At 42.0% G+C, this 23,467-nt stretch overlaps 1 protein-coding gene across 1 annotated transcript in view; it reads left to right on the top strand.

The window, feature by feature from the left end:
* The window catches only part of LOC103371509 (collagen alpha-1(I) chain), a 131,708-nt gene that overhangs the window by 54,073 nt on the left and 54,168 nt on the right, over positions 1–23,467 (top strand). The window contains exons 7-14 of the mRNA XM_008300859.1: positions 11,979–12,623; positions 15,192–15,236; positions 15,555–15,674; positions 18,021–18,059; positions 18,156–18,209; positions 18,293–18,346; positions 21,897–22,004; positions 22,102–22,155. Coding sequence (XP_008299081.1) covers positions 11,979–12,623; positions 15,192–15,236; positions 15,555–15,674; positions 18,021–18,059; positions 18,156–18,209; positions 18,293–18,346; positions 21,897–22,004; positions 22,102–22,155 — 1,119 coding nt within the window. The remainder of the gene's footprint in view (positions 1–11,978; positions 12,624–15,191; positions 15,237–15,554; positions 15,675–18,020; positions 18,060–18,155; positions 18,210–18,292; positions 18,347–21,896; positions 22,005–22,101; positions 22,156–23,467) is intronic.

Raw genomic sequence — 23,467 nt, 5'->3', positions numbered from 1 at the left:
GTCCAGCTGGGTCGTAGCGAGCGCGAGATGGACGGTTTAGCTCCAGTTTCACCCTCGTCCTGAAAGATGCGAGGACGTGAGCTGCTCTAAAAGGCTCCGATTATGGATGGCGCTGCTGCATATTTGCATCATCTGTTTGTCAGGAGAGCTGAACCAGTGTAAATTGTTCACTGGTGTGTGGAAGAAAAAGCTTCGGGATGATACTCAACTGTCATGGAACCACTCGTCTCTAATATACACTCCTGTCATGTTCACAGATCATCGGCCAAAACCAATAAGATCTCATGACGGCAAGCATCACATTCCTTCATCGTTAAACTCCATATAGCACCTGCGATTCTGCTTCTCCTTGAGTCAGAAAATTAATCTTACAGGTGCCAAATGTTGGTTTGTAGTGAATTTTTATGTGATCAACAGGTTTGTTCTGCATGGAAATGACATAAACAAGTGACAAAACACAGTGAGACGTTGTGTTAGAGATGTTATTGATGACTTTTTAAACCATTTTCTCACTATCTTTACTACAAGAAGAGTCATTGCTGTTGTAATCACAACCACTTTTTGGAAAATGCTGTCTGGATACCACTTCAAATGGTCCTTATCATTAATAAAACGTTCTAAAGTGTTCTAATACACTATAAATTAAGAACAGCTGATGCAGCAGTAGTTCTCTAGTCAGTTGTAAAACCAAAGAGCTTGTTTTTAGGATCTATTAATGAGAAAGTTAAACGCTTTGGCTGCTTACAAGATAAGTGATAAAGTCATATCCAAGTTTTCCCAAAGCGGAAACGTAAAGTTCAAGGAGTTGCATGTTGTGACAAATCTCAAAGCGACCGTTGTACTGGAAGGAATGGTGATGCAAGAGGCTGAGACGAATCCTCGCATCATATATAAGGTCATCCTGATGAGCAGTTCTGGTACCAACATGTCAAGTCGGACACTTACCGAGGCTGGTCTTCAGAAAAACAGTGCAGGAAAGGATGAGCTGTTTCTCGGCTGATGGGCCAGGCAGTGTCGTCAAAGCGAATGGCATCATGAGAAAACAGGACGACATTAAGATTCTGGTGGAAAATGTGAGGCCAGAAAATCTTGGCCTTGGCCAGCGTTGGTTCTTCCAACAAGACGGGGATCTGAAATGGGCTGCCAAAGATGCTGATATCTGGATTATGGAGTCCTGAGGCCAAAATCACAGTAAAGACGTGCAAAAAGCTTGTTAGCAACTATATGAAGAATAAGTTTAGACATGGAATTTTTTGGGAAAGTTAAAAAATAGTGAAGGTTGTATGTCTAACACAGTGTCTTTTATCAAGTGTTTATGTAATTTACAGTCAAAAGTAGCCTATTGGTCACATTAAAAAATCAAAATTTGGCGATAGGATGAAGAATTTGTGGTCTAACTGTATGTTTGCCAGATTTCCTAGCAGGTGGATGTTCCAACGTACGTCCTCAAGTTATAGACTCAAGCAGTAACATATGTCCAACATAACCTGGCAGTAGATAATTGACCCATTTCTGGTGGTTTTATAAGCACTGAATACATGTTTGGGTCCAAGATGACAAGAAGAGTAAATGCATTTTCAATCCATTTTGCCAAACTGGCTGCACTGAAAGGATGAAACACTTTGAGGACTGTACATGTGTTCCACTGGATGACACACTGAAACAGAAATATGTCAGAACAAGAACAGAGGGGGGCAAAGCAGGATGCACAACAAATTTCTGGCACAAGACCGTATAATGGGAGGAAGCTAATATTAAAACAGTCCTCTCCGATCCATCTGGTAGGACGGATTCTGGAACTAAAAGCAGGTTTTTTGTGGTGTTTCTTCTGAGCTGCATGATGCATCAAAGCCTCGGCAAAGGGCACGCAACACTCCAAACGAGCTATTTGCTAATTAGAACACCAGGAAGAAACATGCTTTGTGTTGTGTCTTTAAAAAAAAAACGGGCATCTTGAATGCCTTTTAGTGTTTGAAGCAACAGGACAGTTCTGCACGCTGTCGAGCTTTTCTTTCAGTGCCACAGCCTTATATTTTTCATCTGCTCAATGAGGTTCATAACTGCTTCCAATATAAAATAATTACAGACGAGTCGGGAGGCCCTCAAATCACGGAGCACAAGAGGAAGCTCGGATAAAAGCGAAGGAGGATTTAGGGTAGAAGATGGAAACAGAAAATCTTCCCCTAATTGTTTCTCTCTCTTTGTAACTAAGCAGTGCAGAACCCAACATGCTCATACTAATAATTTTCCTCTCCAAAACTGTAATTTAGACCGGCGTAGCTGTGCCGTGAGGATAAATCAGACGTGGCTAAATGCTAGGTGATGGAAAGTTGTCGCTGGAGTTGCTACATCAGCTAAATCTCCACTCTGCAGGTCTCGGCGGTTAAAGTTCAGTGACATTTTCAGCGCAGACGGCGGAGCTCTCTGGAAGACATTACGCGGCGGGCAGGACCAAGATGTGCTGGGAAGTTGTTTAGAGTTATACAGATTTCCCTCGGCACATCTGCCCTGCAGTTTTCAAGCACCCACAGAGGTTCTGTTCACCCCGAATCAACCTCCCTCTGCTCCACTTTATTTATATCGCTGTTTGTGCTCGACCACCTCTCCTTTTTTTGTTGCTGGTAGACGTGAAGTCATGCTTCCTGCGACGACGAGCCGCGCCGCTGTTTTTGACTTTCATGCAGAGGAGGTCTCTCCCATCGCGTAAATCAAGCAAAGCCCCAGAGGATCCGCGGTGAATATTTCCTCTTGAATGTTCTCTCAACTGCGGTTGTTTCGCTGGAGCTGGGCGCTGTGGCTTCCCCTCCTCTAATTCCCCACAGAGGCTTTTCTCCCCTCCTCTAGTGTGCAACCAAAAACCCATCCATGTGTGAAAGCGGTGGGGATTCCCTCACATCATCTTCGTCCCCCCGTTTTCCTTCGACTCTGCTTCCCTCACTTGGATCGAGCAGTTATTCACTCATGCAGACTTCCAGTTGCCCGTGATGCTGCGGTTTGACGTTTGCGCCAATATCTCACTGCGATCAGATGTTCGCTCTCATACTCAGTCTCGTTTGGTTAGCGGAGAGCTGGCAAAGTGTTTTGGCGTTGAGAACGTCATGTGTTCAGATCTTCTGACATTTTGCGGGTGAAAAAAATAGATTTTGGGTTGGCTTGAATGTCAGATTTGACTGCCGAACAGCTGTTACTCTCAACTGTGTGTTAGTTCAGTCTTTCCCAACATTCTCCCACCCCGAGGGCTGAAGGGCTGGGCTCTAGTCTCTTCATATGCCAGATTAGATGTATTATATCATAGAAGATGTATGGCTGCTGGGTGTGTAGCCAGTAGGTGTGTGGGTGTGTCTGCAGGGAGCTGGATCAGCCTCCTGAGCCGAGGTCTGCTGTGGGTACAACAGAGCTGAAGTGCAGACGGACCTGTGGTGTCTCCTGCAGTCATGCTCCACCATGCTGGAAGGTACCTGCTGCTCGGATGCCTGCTGCTGGATTTAAAGGGGTTGCATGTGCAGGGTCAAAGACGCTGGAGTGGAAAGGTACCCCTCAGATGTTACCTTCTCTTTTGATTGTTCTGCTCGAATGCAAACTGTAGCGTGTGCAGGTGCTTTTGTTGGGTTTAACTCGGCTTAGGGTGTTTTGGTTCTGAGGTTTTGACTTGACTTTGAGGCTGAAAGTACAAGGCTGCACCTGATGTGGTTTTCAGTTTTGAATACACCTTCGAAATGCCCCGAAGATGCTCCTGAGTCTTTGTGAGATTACAAAATAGCACATTGACTGTGTAGTTTTGTGTGTATTTTTGCTTTAGCAGCCATTTAAATGTGATCTGTTCCACTGTTCTCTCTGTAATGATGCCAACCAAATCTAGTGGTTTGAATTCTTCCAACAAAATTATAGAATAAATGCAAATTTGAGAACATAATCTGACTTTGTTTAAAAACCAAGTACATGGAAAAAAACAAAATGAAGTCATGCACTTGCTTAAAACATGAGGTGGATTTCACTGCCTGCATAGTGTGTACTTGACATGTTGTATGCATGCATTTAGTCAGAGGCATAACAGGATCTGAACTATTTACTCATCATTTAAGCAAATATGATGCGTATCATTACAAATTCTACGACATGACCACATTTTATGATTTCAAAAAGCTGATACACTGAGACCGAATGAGAGAATCCTGCAAAAATGTTGGATGTTTGTACTTTTAAAAAATTATGTTTCAGGCCTTGCACTTTTGTCAGCCAAGTCATTGAGTCATATACATGTATTGGGTCCCAGTGTGCTGAATTTGTTGGTTCCATCTTAGTCAGAATTTCAAACTGGTAATAAGACTTGTATATAAATTCATACTGATTTCTTATTTCTCTGCTGTAAACCACTTTTGCTCATTGGTTGTTGTTTAAAATGTGCCGTATGAATAACAGTGACTTGACTTCACCATTGAGTGTTGATGACTTCTGTGAATTCTTGTGTTTAAAAGAGCAACATAAAGGAAATTATTGTATTATTAGTGTTAGTTTTGGTATTATTAAGGCAGAACACACGCCCGTTTCTGTTTTTGGTGATTCAGACTTCGATGGGATGGACGCGGCTCTGCATTGGCAGTAAAAGCGCAGTCGAAGTGGAAACCAGCTCGAGCTCGCAGAGCAGTTTTATCGTATATGAAACGTTAAAGTCCTTCTCTTCCTGTCCTACATTCTTGGCGATCTTATTGTATAGCCCAGGACCACCACTGTTGAACTGGTGGATGCTTTGATCCAGACTAACGGTGGCATTTGGAACATGGGTGGTCCTGCTGGAAATAAAAGCCCAGACCATGATGGTGTTAACGCCACACTTGACCTGCTGAGCCACCGAGCAGCACAATGGAGTCACACGCTAGCTCGTGTGCACATGACAATGCTGATGAACACACACCACATAAAGACATTCGAGCACACACAAGTGTTAACACGCGTGATTGTGGCGATATAGTCCCGCTGGTTTGCCTCGTCCTCAGACAGACACACAGCCGACCTTACCGTCGGGTCTGCATAAATAATTGCACAACTAGAAATTGCGACTCCTGCATCCAGTTCTGCCATGCACATCTTTATTCCTGAAGCATCAGACCAGTGTGGTCGTGAACATTTCCAGGCCAAACTGCCTTCTTCTGCCTGCAAGACCCAGCCAGTCTGAGACCGTCTGCATACCTGTGTCTTGGCGAGATTTACGGACCTTGCCGTTTGATTAGCCCTTTGTAGGAGCAAGTGTTCATTGTCTGCGTGCGTGCGTGTGTGTGTGTGTTAATGATAACACTGTAGCCTGCAGCGCTTTTTTTTTTTCAGACTGTGAGGCCTCCATAGATTTCTCATTGCTCATAACTGAGAGTCTGTCAGCTCCATATGCAGACTGACTCCTGAGGATACTCGTGCTGATGGAAGGACTCAGTGATCAGTAATAACCATTAATCTTTGCCAGGTGTGCCCCGACAACATCTGCCCATATTTACAAGTATGTGCTGAGAGTTGCACAGATTTTGAGACGCTATCTCTATTTTGAATCGGCATCGAAGAGCAACACTCTTAAATACTTTGTTGTAATAGATCTGATTGCACCAATTCTCCCAGCAGCACCGTATCATGCCAACCGCATTGTCACGCAATGATACTGTAACTGAGACAAGACAATGTGATGGATTACAAAGATTCAAGTCCCAGCAAGTTGGAGCTGTAGTTGCCTTGAAGTTTGGAACAGCTCGCTGAAAAACAAATGCAGAGACGCTGTTATGTCCTTGATACTTGAGCTAATTGTATCTGTGTCAGTGTGCCGTTTACAGATTTATGACACGTGTTTGAATGCAAATGTTTAAGTTGATGCAGTTACCCAATGTATTGTGCGATCACAACAACTATGGCTGTGAAGTGCTGATAAGGGTGTTAAGATGTTTTGGGTTTTTTTTGCAACTTTCTTTCATAAATGACTAGAAACAGTTGTCATAAATCAATGTTCTGTCAGTTAACTAGACAAGCAATGGACCATTCATTACAGCACTAATGCAGACGACATCCATCATTATAGGAAGAGGCATAAACTACTTGCATCCACTGATAGCTGCCCTGCTTTTGTTTCCTTCATGGGTCGGCTCAGTGTGGGTCTGCTTGTGGTCTTTATTGCTCACATACTGCGATATATCATCGTAATCTTTGGCGAGCCAAATGGAATCTTGGTCGACTGGTATTACTCTTCAACCAATCGATTGGTCCTGGAGGCCAAAAAATTAGCATATTATCTCTAGATGAACTAAATCAACCACGGTGCGCTCTACCTGCAAACTTTATTATCCCAAATCAAACATAAATCAACCTTGAAAGCTGCTATTTGCAGAATGTTCAGAATTTTTAACCTACTGCAGATGTTTTATACAGAAATTATATCAACAGAGTCAAACGTCGGAAGTGTGTCTTTAAAAACTCTCTTAAATAGGGATCTGATGCAGGTTTATCAGATACTTAATGTTCGTAATCAAGGACTCTGATTATTGAAATGCAGTAAAAATGACAATGTTGGTGTCAAAACGTAGAATAATGCATCAATCATTATATTGCATATATTTATGTTTTACATATGTTTAATTAAAAGAGAACCTTTCGACATTTATCCTTTAGTGTGTGATGACCAATCAGATGCCGGTTCGTGTCCCGGTGGGGGCACTGGAATCTTTCTGCGTGAAGTTTTCATGTTCTCCCCGAACAGTGTGGGTTCTCTGGCTTGCTCCCACACAGTCCAAAAACATGTTGAGGTTAATTGGTGATTCTAAATTGTCCGTAGGTGTGAATGTGAGTGTGCTTGGTTGTCTATCTCTAAGTGTAGCCCTGTGATAGACTGGTGACCTGTCCAGGGTGTCCCCTGCCTTCACCCTGAGTCAGCTGGGATAGACTCCAGCCCCCACAACCCGAGTGAAGTTGAAGCGGTGTATAGGTAGATATTCAAAAAATGTATAAATATCAGAACTGATACTCAGCCATTGGAAAAACCGGTCGATCCCGACTCTTTACATCGATACAGAGCGCTTCATAAGCAGACTTCACTTTGTCTTTGTTCAACTCTGCAGCAAACAGGATGCCGGTGTTGCTAGATTACATCTCACTGTCTAATAAATAAACCACCTGCCGGTCCAGTTGGAATTACAATGTGAATTTTTTTCCCAGTGTCGATCCTAAAGACAAACACTGTTTATACAGAAGAAGACAAATCACTTTGTGGTCACCTGAAACCTGATCTTAAGTTATTAGCTATCAATAGATCAGTATGGCTAACCATCATAAACTGGGTTTCAAGGGCCTGAAAACTGCTAAAACTCACAAACACGAGCATGAAAGCAAGAAAAAATGACATGTGTGATGGGAGTAATAAGGAGGCTTTATAGAAGCTTGTTAAAGATTCTGCCTGTTTATCAGCCTCCAGCCGCTGACAAACACCGAGCCTTTTTGATTTCCTGACTGCCATTTGTTCAGCTGTGGTATCGGGCCAAGAGAATTACGTCCTCACATTGTGCCAGCGCAGCACATTTCCACCGAAGGTAGAAGTGTTGTTCAAATACAAAGAAAAACATGCTTGCTTGAGCCTGCTGCTTCAGAGCCTTTAGGAAGAGATAACGAATGTAAACACCGTGTTGGCACGAGCTCTGAAGGCTCAGAGAGCTACTCGCTGGGATTGTTAGTTTTGTGTGACGGGATAACTACTGAGATTCATGCTGCGCCACGTTTGCTCTGTAGACTCAGTTTTGTCCCAAAGATTGACGCCAAACAACTGTTTAATCTTTGCGCTGTCATGTTGGGACATTGAACATGATGTTAATGAAGCTGAAAGACTCTGAATTTACAGTTTCTCTGAAAAAAAACCATCATTCTTGATGGTTAAACATCCTCACTACTCCAATGGTGATCTGTAGGTTACAGTGTTGGGGTTGTAACCTGTAGATTGCTGTTTAATACCTGGTCTGGTCTAAATCTTAATACAGCTCGTAAAAAATCAGCATTTGCCCCAACATTTACCCCCAGCTGCTAAAATGAACAACTTAGCAGCCAACAGATCAGAAAGGAAGTTTTACTCTGTAGCTTTTAGTGCAAATTTATGCCAATTTGTAAATATAATCATAACATTTCTACAAAGGAGGGCTTTACTCGCCTTTAATAAACAAAGATTTATATCAGTATATTGATCTAACAGTTACATCAATGGGTGAAATTAGATATTAATTATAAATCAGTTCCCCCACAGAGTGACTGCAACATATAGATGAGTGACAAATTAAAGGAGAAATCAGCATACCATTGCCCAGTCTTTGCTACATTGTGCTTTTATACAACTAAACTGCATTCTCAATTACGTTTTGAGGGGACGGTATTTTTTTTTTTTTTTTTAATTAAACGTAATTGGTGATTTGTGGAGAGGTGGGAAAGGAAGGCCGGTGACCAGCATTAACATCCCATGATGGACAGCAGCCTTATTAGTTAATGTAGAAGCATTAATCCAATTTTCATTTGACTTTTACTCTTAAAAATTGACGGTGTAGTTCACCACATTTAATGTCTGCTGCTTTATTTGAAAGTCTAGATTTTAGGTGCGCAAATCCACTAACATCGTCAAAATTTCACAATGAAATTAAAAACGTAGGTTCCATGTGGGAAGATATTGTACAAAATCTTAACTTACTATGACGTAAACCTGTGAGAGAATAAAGCTCAAAGCTAGGTTTGCTCATTGCATCTCCATCACACCACAGGAGTCTGTAAACACTCCCACATGAGCAGTAAAGGTTGGTCATACGCTCAGATATGGATGTTTCTCTGAGTTTGCAGTCCTTTGATGAAAACTTGCAGCGCTCAATAACTGTCGGCTCCCGACTGACTGACCGGCGTATCATAGCGCCCCAGTGAAGTTCTGCCCGGGCTGTCGTTGGTAGGGATATCTGACAGACTGGAGGGGAGATAAGCTGAGGGGACGGTGTTGACCAGAGGAGATCCAGTGTCTGCCTATCAGCCGGGGCTGGTTGCCTGAATGTGGCCTGGGATAAGACAGAGAAAGGCCCTTTTGTTTTCAGCTGGGGCTCTGTGTTTGGTCTCCTGCCTATCTCAGACCGTCGCTGGCTGGGTTTCATTGCAGACACAGTATTTAAAGGCAGACGACTGGCCTGTTTCTGGCTAATGTTTGGGGATATCATTTTTTTTCTGATAACACAATCAGAGCATGCTCAATTGATTTTTTGCCTTGACAAATATCTGTAACCAAAACGGAAACCTGAGATCTCCTCTGTAATAACGAATTCGTAAATTGTGTCTGGTTCCACTTCATTCCTCTATTTGATACCATTTTCTTCCTCCAGGTCTTGTGTTTTTTTCCCATGACAACTTTTGTTTGGCTCTCAGACATTGATGTAAAGGTCAAAATTTAGAATAAACTGCACGAACCATTGCCCGCTGTCTCCTGTCAGAAGCAGTTCAATTCAATTCAGTTTTATTTATATAGCGCCAATTTACAACATATGTTGTCTCAAGGCGCTTTGCATAGCAACATGAAGACCTTACAACATTTACACAGAGAAACCCCAACAAAACCAAAGTTTTCTTTGGACTCCCTTTGAACAAGCACTTGGAGACACCGTGAAGGAAAGAAAAACTCCCCTTTACCACAAAGGACAAAGTAAACTTCCGGCATAATCAGGCTCTGGGAGGGCAGCCATCTGCCTCACCTGGCTGGGGCGAGGGTGAAGGTGAGGGTAGGAGGTCGGTGTGAGGATAGCAGATGGAGAACAGACAAAGAATGCAAAAATACAGGTTGTTGTTGGTGCACATCAGAACTCTAAACACCTATTTTAAATAAACAGAGTGCCCTAAATACCAAGTTTGCCATGAGCCAGATGCATACATTTACATGTCCATCAAGCCGGTATTTATTTAGCAGGATTTATTCAGCTGGGATGCCAGAAAAGAGGTCTGCAGACCTCAAAAGCACCAATACACCTAGAAGTGCAATTATATAACCTCAGCAAATGTCTTAAATTATGCAGGTAGCTGTACCAAGCACTTCAGCAATACCTACTAACAAATGGGTTCACAAGCCTCATGTGATGTTTCATTTGGTTGGTAATTTGGTTAAAAAATAACGCCCCCTTATCCCCATGTTTTTAGGGGTTTTTTTTGTGTAATTTTCATGCTAACACACGGCTTTAAACCTCTGATATTTAGCAATGTTATCAGTGTTCTGCTATAATTTACCCATCTTGACATATGCACTCTGAAAGGTACAACTCTGCACTTTCTTCCTCAGACCGTGCACACCCCTGTCTCCTCCTGCTCTCCATATGCCTCTCAGCTCCACTTTAGCGTGCTCCATTTCAGCCCGTTAGGGTCATCAAACAAAATTTATAGCCCTTTGGTCCCTTCCCCTGAAAGGCCTCTCTCACTACGCCACCGATCCCTGAGGCCCAACATTTTAGCATGTTTTGCTGTTCGTGTGTGTGGATGTACTGCAGCATGACCGGCAAGAGAAAAATGCTTGGTTCGTTTGGCGTGTTGTTAATTTTGGAGTGTCTGCACCGTCACCTCTGGATACCACAGAAACTGCTGTGTTTGTTTTGAGAGAGAGAAGCCACAAAATGGGAGTCGGTCATAATAAGTTGACATTTTGACAGCTGACCACACTGATTTACAGCAGATTTACAGTGAGAACATTTAGAGAATAGTTGTAAAGCTTTGGTCTGAAGCTCTAAACTACATAAACTCCCTTGAGGAGGTGAAAGGAAGGAGTGACACTAGAGTCTATGCTGAAGAAGTATTTGCAGGTTGTCTCATTTATCCAGAACTGTGCCAAGACTCATGTCACGGGGAAATGAGCCACTGTCGTACTTTTAACAGGGAGGTAAAAGCTGTGCCAGACAGAACAGGTACAAAAAGAAGACAGCGCATCTCCGTCTTGTCAAGATTTATGTTAAACTTGTTGAAGAAGATCCAGCTAGAGATAAGCAGAGATGCATGCTTTAACCTGACTATCAGCTGAAGGATAACAGATGTACAGGCTTTTAGGGATGGCAGTGGAATTTGGGTGGTAGGGAATTTCCTTTCATAGTTTCAAAGAAGAGAGCTTTATTGTCAGTATTTACAACACAACAGCAGTGGTATCCAAACCACAGTGTGGCTAAGTAACGAATGTGATACCTGACGTACAGCAACAGTCAAAGAGCAAACAGAGTGCAGCTCTGAAAGGTTCGCAATAATCTTGCTCAAAGTTCTCACTGGTTTGGCTGCAGCAGGAAGCTCAGCGCAAACCGCTGAAATGTTGATTAGAGGCGTAACACTCAAGTGTTTTGAAAAGAAATGACAAAATCAGTAGTGGTGTGCCGTGTTTGATGGCAGATGGGTTAATGGTAACTGTCTCGAAAAGATGAGGAACTAATTGACTTGAAGGCAGATGAAATGAAACCAGATGTCAGGGAAGAGATGATGGGAAGAGGGTCTGCAGCAGTGTTTTTCTGTGGGAAAGGGTCTGTGGTCGGGGTTGAATTTAAGTCTTTTAAGTAGAACTTTGTCAAGAAAACATCAAGATCTCTGGATTACATAATGACTTTTTATTCATTCACAGTAACAGTTGATTTAATGTTCACATGGCTTCTTATTGCCTTCATCTTTTCAATCTCGAAATGCTGTTATTGTAAATTTTGCAGGTGGCATTTTTGATTTTGTCCACTCAGGTACAAATAAGGTTTACACTCTATGTAGCACGATTTTGTTTATCGGTGATTGTCTGCAATCCAAAGATGCTGCAAAGATGTTTGTCAGTATTGTTAATGCTCCTCAGACAATCCACCACAGTATTGCGGAGCCACACAATACCCCATACATCTACTAGCATCAAAACATGATTCAAACCAGAAAACCACTGTAATAATGCCGGAGAGACGAGCCATGAATAATTCCTAATTCTTGTTTTTGTTTCTCAACAGAATGCATTCCTGCGACGGGGGAGTGCTCGAGGGGACGGGACACTGCCTTCTAGACCCAATCGGAAAGGTTCAGCAGGTCGTGGGGGCGTCTTTCTGGTGGACGAGGACACCGACTTGTTGAATCCAATCTTCCACAATGGTGACGACATGGACCCTCAATGGAAACCGACCAGAAACGGGCCTAAAGGAAGCCAGAAGGGGAAGCCTGAAACGTCATCTAAAAATCAGGAAGAGAACATTACAACAGAAAAGAAGACAGATTCTGGTGGGAGGACTTCATTGCTGTTCCCGGGAAAACCATCTGATGATATCATTAACTTGGACATCGGAAGTTCCTCCAAGAAGCCATCACTAGGGTCTCCTGTGCTTCCAAAGAACCCTTTGGATCCTAGAACATCCACAGACCCCAACAGACTAAGAGAAGAGACCTGGACTGTTTCACCAACATCTCGCGTCATTAGTTCTTCTCCTTCTGTGAAGGTAGAGGAAGGAAAACCCACCACACACTTTGAACAGCCGGTCAAAGATCGCACTGGAATTGTGACCATTGTATCCAGAGATGGAGACCTAGTCCGGGGCTCTGGTGGTAAAATGTACCGACTCCAAAGGGGACCACCGGGCAGAATGGGTCCTCCAGGGCCGGAAGTAAGTGGTCATATCATCTTCTTGTGTCTTTGTTTTAGTGCTATTGGATGTATCCGATTATGATACCTGCTTGTTTTTCCACATGACAGCAAAGAAAATAGTCAATACATGGCTCTGCCTGATGTTCAAGGATGCTTGAAAATGTTCTTGGCCTTACCAAAAACTGTCACAGGAGAAAGATTGTTCTTGTTTAATATTTCAACATAATCTCCTGTAACTTTGATGCACTTGGTCCACTGATGTTGAAGCTTCATGGGAGAAGGTCACATCCTGAGCCTCCACATCTTTCCCAACAGCATGCATGACTTCATCAACACTTTGAAAATGGCAGCGACTCAAGCAGCTAGACGGTGACTTTTAACTGTTGAACCTTACTCCACCTGACCTGCACCATCGGACTTCTGTTTCCCAAACTGAAATCCCATTTGTGCCATTTTCAAAGTGATGAAAAGGTCATGTATGCTGTTCAGGAGTGCCTGGAGGCTCAAGATGTGACCTTCCTCCATGAAGCTTGAACACTGGTGGACCAAGTGCATTTTTATTTTGTATGTTTTGGTAAGGCCAAGAACTTTTTGTAGTTCTCTTGTAAAATGTTTCATGAGTAATGAATCTAAGTTTTTGTGTTTATTGCCATTGCAGTTGTTTTGGATATTGATTACCAAAGCAAAGGCTTGAATCCTGCTGATTTAACAGAAAATTGGATGTATAATATCAGAGCTATGTGTCATTAGATGAGATCTAAAAAGGAGTCAGGACAAGCCATGTGAACGGAGAAAGTGTGACGACTGTTTATGCTTTACGGCTTACAAGAGCTGTTCTCCATCAGCCGCCATCTGACTCTGATCAGGGATGATTACACTGCTCAAACATATGTCCATCCACATGTCTTTGATGCTGCGATGTGAGCATTCAGAGAGCCGCATGGTTGAGGACCTTCAACAGTTTGTCATCGCATTACTCATTATGACAATCTTCACCTCTGGCTACCAAATTGTCTGGTTGGTGCAGAGAAGGAATGAAGTCAACTTAAACTATCCAGTCGGAAGACTTAGCTGGTTTAAGAGGTGGGCCATTACAGGGACTGCAGGGCAGACAGAACCAAAAGCACACAGCACATCTGGTTACATCTGGAGTCACGCCGCCATAAAATCCACAGGATCTCTCAGCACGATTACTGTGATTGGAGCCGGCTGTAGGGAACAGGAGGGAAGACGTCCTGTTGGCTTCTCCCTCCTCGTGTACAACATCTCAGGCCTCGCTGACGTCTCCTGGTGTAGAGCTGTCCTCTGCAAGTGTTGTTTCAAACCTTATATTTTAGTAAACAGCATGTTTCAGGAAAGTTCGAATTTCAATAGTAGGTGGAATAACTTTATATTTCCAAATAACTGAAACAAGTATTTGAGCCTGGTGCCAACCCTAACGCGTCGCACACAGCTGCTGTGCTTCGACATCACATTTGATGGCATTTTCAACGCTCAAAGTAGTTAGTAAAAATCTGTCAGAAGTGACAGAAGTAGAGGCAATGAGTTTGCAGCCAGATGTTCTTAGCTTGTGTCGTCACTGACATGCTTTTTTTAGGCGACAAGAGGTTTGCCCTGTGTTCCTGAAATGGTGCCATGTGTTGTGAGAGAGTGTATCTTAAACCAAAGTATGATCTTTTTATCTAAAAATAACAAATCACTCTTATAACATAAACCTTACCTAACAGCGACTGATATATAATAATGGTCTGACAAGAACAACACCTGTCTCCAGCCTCCTTATGAGGCTCTTTTAAACTGGAAAAATGAATATTAAGGCACCAAAGGAGGATGGATGGATGGATGGATGGAAGATCAAACAATGTTTTTTTGTTTTTTTTCCAGGGCTGATACCAATTATTGGTAATCAAGGTGATCAGAACCGATATTTGGAAGTAATGCGTATTTGGACTAAAGTTGAAAATCTTGGTTGCAAAGCTAAGAATACCAAAAACTTCAAGACAAAACTTTTTTATGGCTTTGTCTTAACTATATGCCTTTATGTAGAGAGAATTAGCTGTATCAGAGCCAAAATACCATAAAATAACAATACAGATAATCTGAAAATGCCAAATATTGGATCAAATAATAATGCAAGTATGTGAAATTTTAAATAAGCGTGCTGCAGGACATTTGTTTTCACGCTCTGTCAAAAACTACAGCAAATTTTTCAATAGATTTACTAAATTTACGAATTTGTCTAGATCTCAACCAAAACAACAGAGTTTGTGAAGGATGCACACAGTTCCAAGCAATTTGAATATACAGGAACTGTACATTATATTTGAACACTCTACTCTTAATGTTCGCATTCTATTGACATGGCTTATGCTTTTTAACAGACAACAAACTGATATTCTACAAGGTTCCTGTGATTGCTTTTCTCTCAAGTCACTGTTTTCGCTACTACACAGTTGCAGAAACTACACTTTGAACACTTTGTGGGTTTTGGAAGTAGTTCATAAATATTATTTTGTACCTTGAAAAGTGCTTTATCCTCAGAGCGTTGTTGTCTTCTGAGTTTCATTAAGAGTCACTGTTTCCACAGGGCTGTCTGGGTGAGCCTGGCCTTCCTGGGTTTAAAGGTGATAAGGTAACACCAGCATGTTTACAATGCAATAACCTATGATGATGTGTTAAGTTTGTCCACTCACCTCCTCAGGATTTATGTCCACTCCTGTTCTGCACAGCCCTGAAATAACATCCGAGGTGGTGTCTTGTTTTAACGCTCAACTTGGCCCTCGGACGTTTTAATGTCTACTGCTATAAACGCTTGTTTTCATGCCAGAACCCTGGTGTTGTATCAGATCTCTTCTATGATGTAATGTTGCAAACAAGGGCTGCTATAGTAGGTTCCCATGTGAACTGATTCGTCTTGCATAACGTACAACTTCCTTTTCAATGGCCACAGGGTAAGACTGGCCCTGAAGGGAGAGCAGGGAAAAGGGGGGAGTTAGGACCTCCTGGACCGCCGGGTTTACCAACCCTGTACCTGTGGAAGAACACCGCTGAGGAATGGGCTGCGTTCCAGGTAAAACATGCTTGTTTAATTTGTCAGTTTATTTACAGTAGGTTGCAGTAAGTCCATGTGTCTCCTATTGTATATGAATTTCTCTTTCGTCTAGTCCTACTACCTGCACTTCTTTGGGCTTGAAAAAAAAGACCATAGAGTTGGAGGTTTTTGTAGAAAATAAACGGAAATGTATTTTCATTCAGATATAATCTTAGAAAAATCAGGTGGTTTCATATTGCTTAACTGACAACGTTTTATCATGTCTTGGGATTGCATTACCAGTCTGTCAGCTGGTTGACCAGATTATTGGTTAGTGGTTTGGTCTGTGCACCGTGATGGTTAAAACTAAAATATCTTAGAAAAATTGTTAAAAATGTATGTTATCCAGCACTTAAGTTTATGACAAGCTAATAATATAACTGTCATAATTTTGTTTTATCTGCCATGTTCTGCATATAAAAGATGAATGCGAAGCCAGTTTGGAAGGGCCTTAAACTTTCATTCATTCTAACAGCCAACAGGAGGCGACTCATCTGGTTTCATATAGAAGTCAACGTGTATAGAAGTCTACGAGAAAATTATCCAATTCCTTCCCACATTTGTTCTTTCAATAAACATTTTACTCATTAGTTTATGGTTTCAATCAGTAGTTTGAAGTCTTCTTTGAAGCAGCCTGATGTTCGTTTGATGAATTATGATAACATTTACGCCGAAGCAGTGTAGGATATAGGGCAGGACGACCTTGCGATTGACAAGTTGCTACCACCTGGGCGTGAGAAGTTCCCATTGGGTTCTTAGTCAGATCCAACACATCCAATTTAAAAAACTTCGATGGAAATTGCCAAAATCCTAAACTTGAGTCCCCAAAACAGTAGACCATAAACCAACAGGTGAGGTGGCTACATCTGTTTTGGTTTTTTTTTTGCTGTCTATGCTAACTATTAATCGGCCTTATTAGCACGCAAATGCCCTAAAGGGAGATGGGAAACATCAACATTCTTAACATGACCATGGCACAGAATTTTTAATGAGTTAATGACATCTGAATTGGGTGACAAAACTCAGCTATTTCTTGGCTGTATTTAGGGCTATCATGCTAACAAGATAACACATTTTTAAGAAGTAAATTATGGAGCAGTCAGAAGACTTAGCCTCTTTTAGGAGGAAAACTACGATTTTCTTCTGCCTTTTGGTGTTTGGGTAAATCTATAGGCATCTTTCCACTGCAGGAGCTTGGGGGAAGGTGTGAGGCAGCGCCAACATTTACAGGAATGGCTGCATAATTGGCACTTTCTGTTTCCATTGCGATATTGAATCCAGCAGCTCCAACCATGGTGTTAACTGAGTGCACTGAAACAATGACAGATACAAGTTACCAGAACCCAACTCAAGTTCCATGTGCAAGTCGGAAGAAGAGCAACGGTGGTTTCTGTTGGCCTATATGGTAAAGTGTTGCTGACTGCTACTTGACTTCCAGATGGCAAAACCAATTGTGCTTGTTTTCCTTTTTGAATTTAACCAACCAGCATCGAACCCTGCACGGCAAGAATACCTTCTTGGTTTTCCTTCTCGACAACAACCCTGAAAGAGGTTCTGCAGGTGCCGTTTTGCAGTCGACATGCACTCTCGCGTTCTATAAAACGACCAGCACCTTCCTGCGGTGGAAATCAGCTCATTATTATAGTGGACTGATCCAGAGACGTGAAGAACTTGGGCTGATCTCATTACCGAAAGCAGAGAGTGGAAATTGATACCTTTTATTTTAATCTAAATCCTGGTACTAACAGGATTCCAAGTGTTCCTTCAAACAGAACGTCATCCAGGGCTTAGGAGACGGTTTTTCTTCTCTCCTTTTAGCGCTCAGATAATTCATTGTCAGGACATCAAATGATCCTCCATCCTACCTCGACCCATGAGATCCCCAGACTATCTGTAGGACCTCTGACCCTGCAGTTATTGTGCGTGCAAGCCGATGCTCCGTCCTCATCTGTTTAATCTCTCTGCATTGGCCACAGCTGTACGTTGTATAATACGCACTCACACAGTATGTCAGCATGATGGAGGACTTCAAGTCTGTTATTGAAAAAAGATGGCAGGAATAAAAGTCTGCTCGTGTTTTGTGGAGGGGATTTGTTACTGTGTGTGCTTTGAACTTTATGTGGACGACCTGTGGCGGCCATTTATATACTAACATTCACTCTGAATGAGGGTCAGCGATAAAGCAAAGACACATTCCTAACTACAGGAAGAGTTTGATAAGTTATGTTTTCATGACTAAAGACTGGTGTTTTTTAAAATATTTTCTCTCACTTTATATTTATTCCTGCGTCTATAACTTACCTCGTGTTTCCTTTCTTTTTGCAGCAAACCAATTTCTACCAGCTGCTTGTCGCTGGTTGGCCTGTAAGTATGCTGTGATAACCTTTCAGCTGCTAGGATTTAGACGTTTTTGTTAGTTTCTGTGAACCTGAAGCTGCTTTCTTCTTTGTGAGCTTGCAGAGTAAAGAAGGCCCTGCAGGACCACCTGGAGAGATGGGCAAACCCGGCCTACAGGTCAGAGATGAGCTCCAGTCACGACTTCTAAAGCAAATGAGGAGCATGAATACATGTATTTGATTAACTCTTTTTTTTCTCAGGGGCCTTCTGGTGAAGCTGGGGAGCGAGGACAACCAGGGATGCCTGGAGAGATGGTGAGCAGGCCAACCAACACTTCCTGTTCCAGTCGTAGATAAGATTGCTGCATTGCTGTTACTGCAATCAAAACCCTATCAAGAGAAAAGAGCAGTGTTACATGGTGCTAATGCACATGAAGAACCGTAGAGAACAGTGTTATGTTTACTTTATCCGGAACATTACATTTTGTTGTTGAGCTATGTTGAGACAAACAGTGTTGTATGATGTTTTGACACTTAAAGAAGTATGTGGAAAAATTAAGCGTTACGTGAGTTTTGTTGCACTTGAAGATGGCAAAGAGAAAATAGTGTAAAGAAATGTTGTTTCCCTGGAAGAACTATAGCTAGACTAATTATGAAAGGTACAAATTCAGTACAGGGCGGTAAATATCTCTTCATATTTGCTACAAAATCTGTAAAAGTAATATGCCTTAAATACACCTTAAAAACACCTTTAATATGCCTGAAATACATATTTTAAAAACTGCTTTAATAAGCCTTTAATAAACAGTTTATAACTAACTTTTAATAAATCAGTCCAAGATGTCTTTGAATGTGGTCTGCAAGGTGATGCAGTTGGTCAGCGCCGTCGCCTTCCAGCAAGAAGGTCGCCAGTTTACGTCCCGGTGAGGACACCCGGGGTCTTTCTGCGTGGAGTCTCCATGTTCTCCCCGTGCAGCGTGGGTTCTCTCCAGGTTCTCTGGCTTCCTCCCACACAGTCCAAAAACATGTTGAGGTTAATTGGTGATTCTAAATTGTCCGTAGGTGTGAATGTGAGTGTGCTTGGTTGTCTGTCTCTAAGTGTAGCCCTGTGATAGACTGGTGACCTGTCCAGGGTGTCTCCTGCCTTCACCCTGAGTCAGCTGGGATAGACTCCAGCCCCCCATGACCCTAGTGAGGATTAAGCGGTGTATAGATAATGGATGGATGGATGTGTTTGAATGTACGCTGAATGTGGAGATATGTCAAACTGGATGTCTGCCGAGTCAAAATGATATCTCAAATTAGATTTTTGACTGGACAAAATTAAGTTCCAGTTATCTCAAGTTGGAGACTGAGACAGGTTGCTTCATAAACATCCCATGGTACTGGATTCGTAACTAAAGCAGCCAGAGGCCGAAGTTCTTGTCAGTTTCAACTGTAAGTCTCTGATGAGTGAAGCTCTCGTTATCCTCAAACTGCTAATCAGCTCTTCCTATTTCGTGGCATTTTCTAACTATCTGTTCCAACACACAAATCTCTTATTTCTACTAACACTGTTCAAATGCGTTGTTGAGCAAATACCCAGTGGGAAACCTGGCATCATGCACAATATCTCGGACAATGACGTTAAAGATATCTACAGCTATTATTTTGACCAGTCAAAACTGAAATACAGACGTCTTTAAGCAGCTGTGACTTTGACTAGTTAGACTGATGTTACAGATATCTGCAGTTTTAATTTAAACTCAGCTATAAAAATGTTAAAACAACTTGACAGCCACAACTAGCAATAAATGTGGCACATGCTATCTAAATGTTAGAGTTGCAGCTTCCACCTTTAATCAATTATGGATAAATAAGATGTTCCAAAGCTACAAAACAATTGCCATATGCAAAAAGCTCAATATTATAGCAGCGAGGCTTGTCAATCAGTGCAGCCCATCATTAAACAGACTTTTCTTTGATGTTAGCTCTGTTCTTTGGATTTGTTTGTGTCTCAAATCCTAAGAATTTAGGTTTAGATTTTCTGTCCAGCTCCATTGTGCTTGCACTTAATTTTACACTTGGTTTATTTTAGGGCATCATTTTCTGTTCGTTCTGTTGTAATATAATCCAACATATTTGGTGTTTGGGGTAAACTTTGGGATGGCGGTCCAAGTTTAAAACAGATTTTTGTGGGGCTGAACAAAGCTGGTTGGTGCAGCTCGTTCTAAATGAATGAAGTGTAATGTAGCCCAGTGTGGTTAAAGGGAGTGGGAGTTTGGAAACCCTCCCTATGACGTAACCTTTCTCATATTCTGAGAATAAACTATGAAAGTAGTTTATTGCTAAATTAAGAAGTTCCAAAATGTGATTACACTGAGGCCTAGTTAATCAGGTTTGCTAGATTTAGATTGTGCGGCTTCGCTTTTTGTCCCTTAGTGTGGAATTACGTTCAATTTAAAAACCTCTGACTTAATTTGTTTGGGTTTCTAAGGGTGGAAGGTGATTTAACTGTGTTGCATCCATCTGAAAATACATAAACATGAGTCCTGGAAGTCCGCTGTGGAGACTGAAAGCCAGGACCAGTGTGAGGTCTGAGCTGGAAACGAGAAACTGTGAGGTTTGATCTCGTTGAAAACACTCAGCCGCCTGTGGTGTCTGCTGTGTTCGGATCAGTGTGGTCGAGAATATTGATCTGCTGTTTGTTGTTGTTTGTGTTTCAGTCGCTGTGTTGTCTACGTGAGTGAAATGCACATTTTTATTAGCGCATACAAAACCACATATTATCACCTACTTCTCACTCATATTTACAAACTGTTTTGTTTGTGTGATGCCTCTCTGATTTCCAACCTAAACCACTGGATTCACAATAAACCTTAAAGCCATAAAAGGTATTTAACGAACAAAACGTTGCATCTATTAAATTCTTACTTTTGAGCAGCAAGCTTTGTCATTTTGAAGTGTCTTGTATCCAAAAAAGGTTGAAAAGTGAAGCTGTTTTGTGGCCAAAAACTCCCCTTGAAGATGTAAACGTGTGTAGTGATTCGTCAATTCATCAACAAATACGAAATGAATGTTGTTTAATGTAAATGTTTATGATGAAACAAACAATTTGAAGCATCCACCAGCACTCTGGGTAGTTATAGCTGTTGTATTTTAGTTGTTTTGTGATCTTTTGTAGAGTAAATACGCATCGTATACAAGTGTTTTTAATGTGAACAATTATAACTACACCACCAGTAATTGGAGGCTGCTGCGTTAACATAAAGGATAATGTAGTAAAAACCAGGTTATAATAATATAAAATATATCTTTATTGGGAGATTTATAATTAGCAGATACTTTACATCAACGTACGAGTAACAACAAATTTATAGCTGCCTTTAAAAGTACATTAGAACAGATTGCAAACTATTTATGATTCTAAAAGTGTGCGTTGAACTGGAGCGTGAGCCGACCAGTGTTAAATAATTCATCATGCCAGTCTCTGCGTGTACAACACCGTATCCATCATCCCGCCGATGTAACGCCGTCCGGTGCCAACACAGGTGGTTTAGTCATTCTCTGAGAGTCTGTGCATGCTTCCCACCTGTCTGCAGGTCAGAGTTATTGCACGCCAAACCCTGCTAGACAGTCGTGTTGTTCTTCAGGTGATGCTCCGTCCGAGTGATGGATGGTTCCGCTGAGCGCTGGAGTCTTCACACTGCAAACTTCTAATTTATAATGGAGCTTTCCCACTGTGAAGCTCCTCGCAGCTGTGGACTGTTGAGGTTTCGCTCGCTGCATTTCATGTTTGGTTGTTTGTAACTGTTCACGAACAGGCTAATAAAGAAGCAGTCGTTATCAACAGTGGCTCATCTCTGATCATTTTGTCCTCTGACAGGGCGATATCGGTCTGAGGGGTCCTCCTGGACGAGCCGGGACTCCAGGGAGAGACGGGGAGAACGGGGAAGACGGCCAGCAGGGGTCACCTGGTGCTCCTGGACCACCGGTTAGTGTTGGTGCATGTGCAGCATGACCACGTTAAAGACAGTAAATCAGGTGCTCATCTGCTGAAATGTTTCCATCTTGTGTCTCCTCGGCGTCAGGGCCTGTGGGGTTACAGGGGAGAGCGAGGATCCAAAGGGGAAAAAGGTGATGAGGTGAGGAATAAAACGGCCCAGCTGCTTCTGCAGGAAAGAACAGTCGAAGCTCCTGATTTACTGTTGTGACATTATACATGTGTCGAGTCAGGAACACATGGTTGTACTGTATACAGTCTGCTGCAACCTTTTAGCCTCAGTTTGCCTTTTTGTACATTTGCTGTAAGTAGGACACTTTTTTCTAAAGAAGCTTCAACTAGGGCCGCCGCTTTAGCTCACCTGGTTGAGCTGGCAACCCATGTACAGGGGCTGTAGTCTCTGATGCAGCGGTCTTGGGTTCGAATCCCGCTCATGGCCCTTTGCTGCAACCCTTCCCCCACTTTCCTGTCTAATAACGGCCAAAAAAATAACTTTAAAAAGAAGCTTCAACTAACTCGGTCAATCAGGGCTCGACAGTTTCTATCTACAAGCAGTCAAATGTGTGGAACCTCCTCCATAAACGCTCTCATCACAATAATCCATCATCACAGTATTACCAGACACACAGTTTGTACAAATAGCTTATATAGTTCCTGGTTCTTTCTTTTTTTCTTTTAAGTCTATATATTGAAAGCTGCTGCTATTCTTCTTCTTGTCCTTCTTTTTCTTCTTCTTCTTCTAGAATGACACTATCCTTTGAGAAAATCAAACATTTCTTTTTCCATTTAACTTAATGATGTGTTGACACTGTGAGTGACGACGTAACAAGACGGTCAGATGGTAAGACGACATTATTGCTGAGTCAAAGTCGAAGTTTTGCTCAAGTGCTTGCTGATGTTATTAATGTCCCTGAGAAGTAAAGGTATAGTTAAATAGCTTCGGGAAAAGGGGAACAGCAAGAGTGCTTTTGCTTTGCATTTTTCAGATTGAATTAAACAGGAGATTCCAGAGTCCTAATAGCACATCCAGCGGAGCCTCATTGCATTATTAAAGGGCTGTTCCAGCACAACTCTGATTGGTAGCACAAGTGTCTGCTTGTAGCTTTGTATTTTAAATCACCTGCAATTAGTTGTTTTTTCACTGGCGGTCTTATCACACATCGTAAGCTTTTAGTGCGTCAAAACACAATGTGCAGTTACTTTGACTAAACTGAATTGTGTCTGCAACTCTGCTCATTATTTGATGTAAATCAGGAACTATCTGATCAAAGTAAACGTGATTCTAGCAAGGAGTTCAAGTTCTACCTTTTTCCACCAATTTCAGCCACGTTTTGTGAAACGTTACCATGTCGTGTTTGAAATTATGCAAACATTTCTGAACGATTATTTTAGTGCAGCTAAAAACAGTTTAAAGCTAATTGTTAGCATGTCCACATGGTGAGTTTCAAAAACAC

The sequence above is a fragment of the Stegastes partitus genome, unplaced genomic scaffold, assembly GCF_000690725.1.
Source record: "Stegastes partitus isolate 25-593 unplaced genomic scaffold, Stegastes_partitus-1.0.2 Scaffold1600, whole genome shotgun sequence".
NCBI classification, from domain to species: domain Eukaryota; kingdom Metazoa; phylum Chordata; class Actinopteri; family Pomacentridae; genus Stegastes; species Stegastes partitus.
This window is presented reverse-complemented; position numbering and strand designations above follow the sequence as displayed.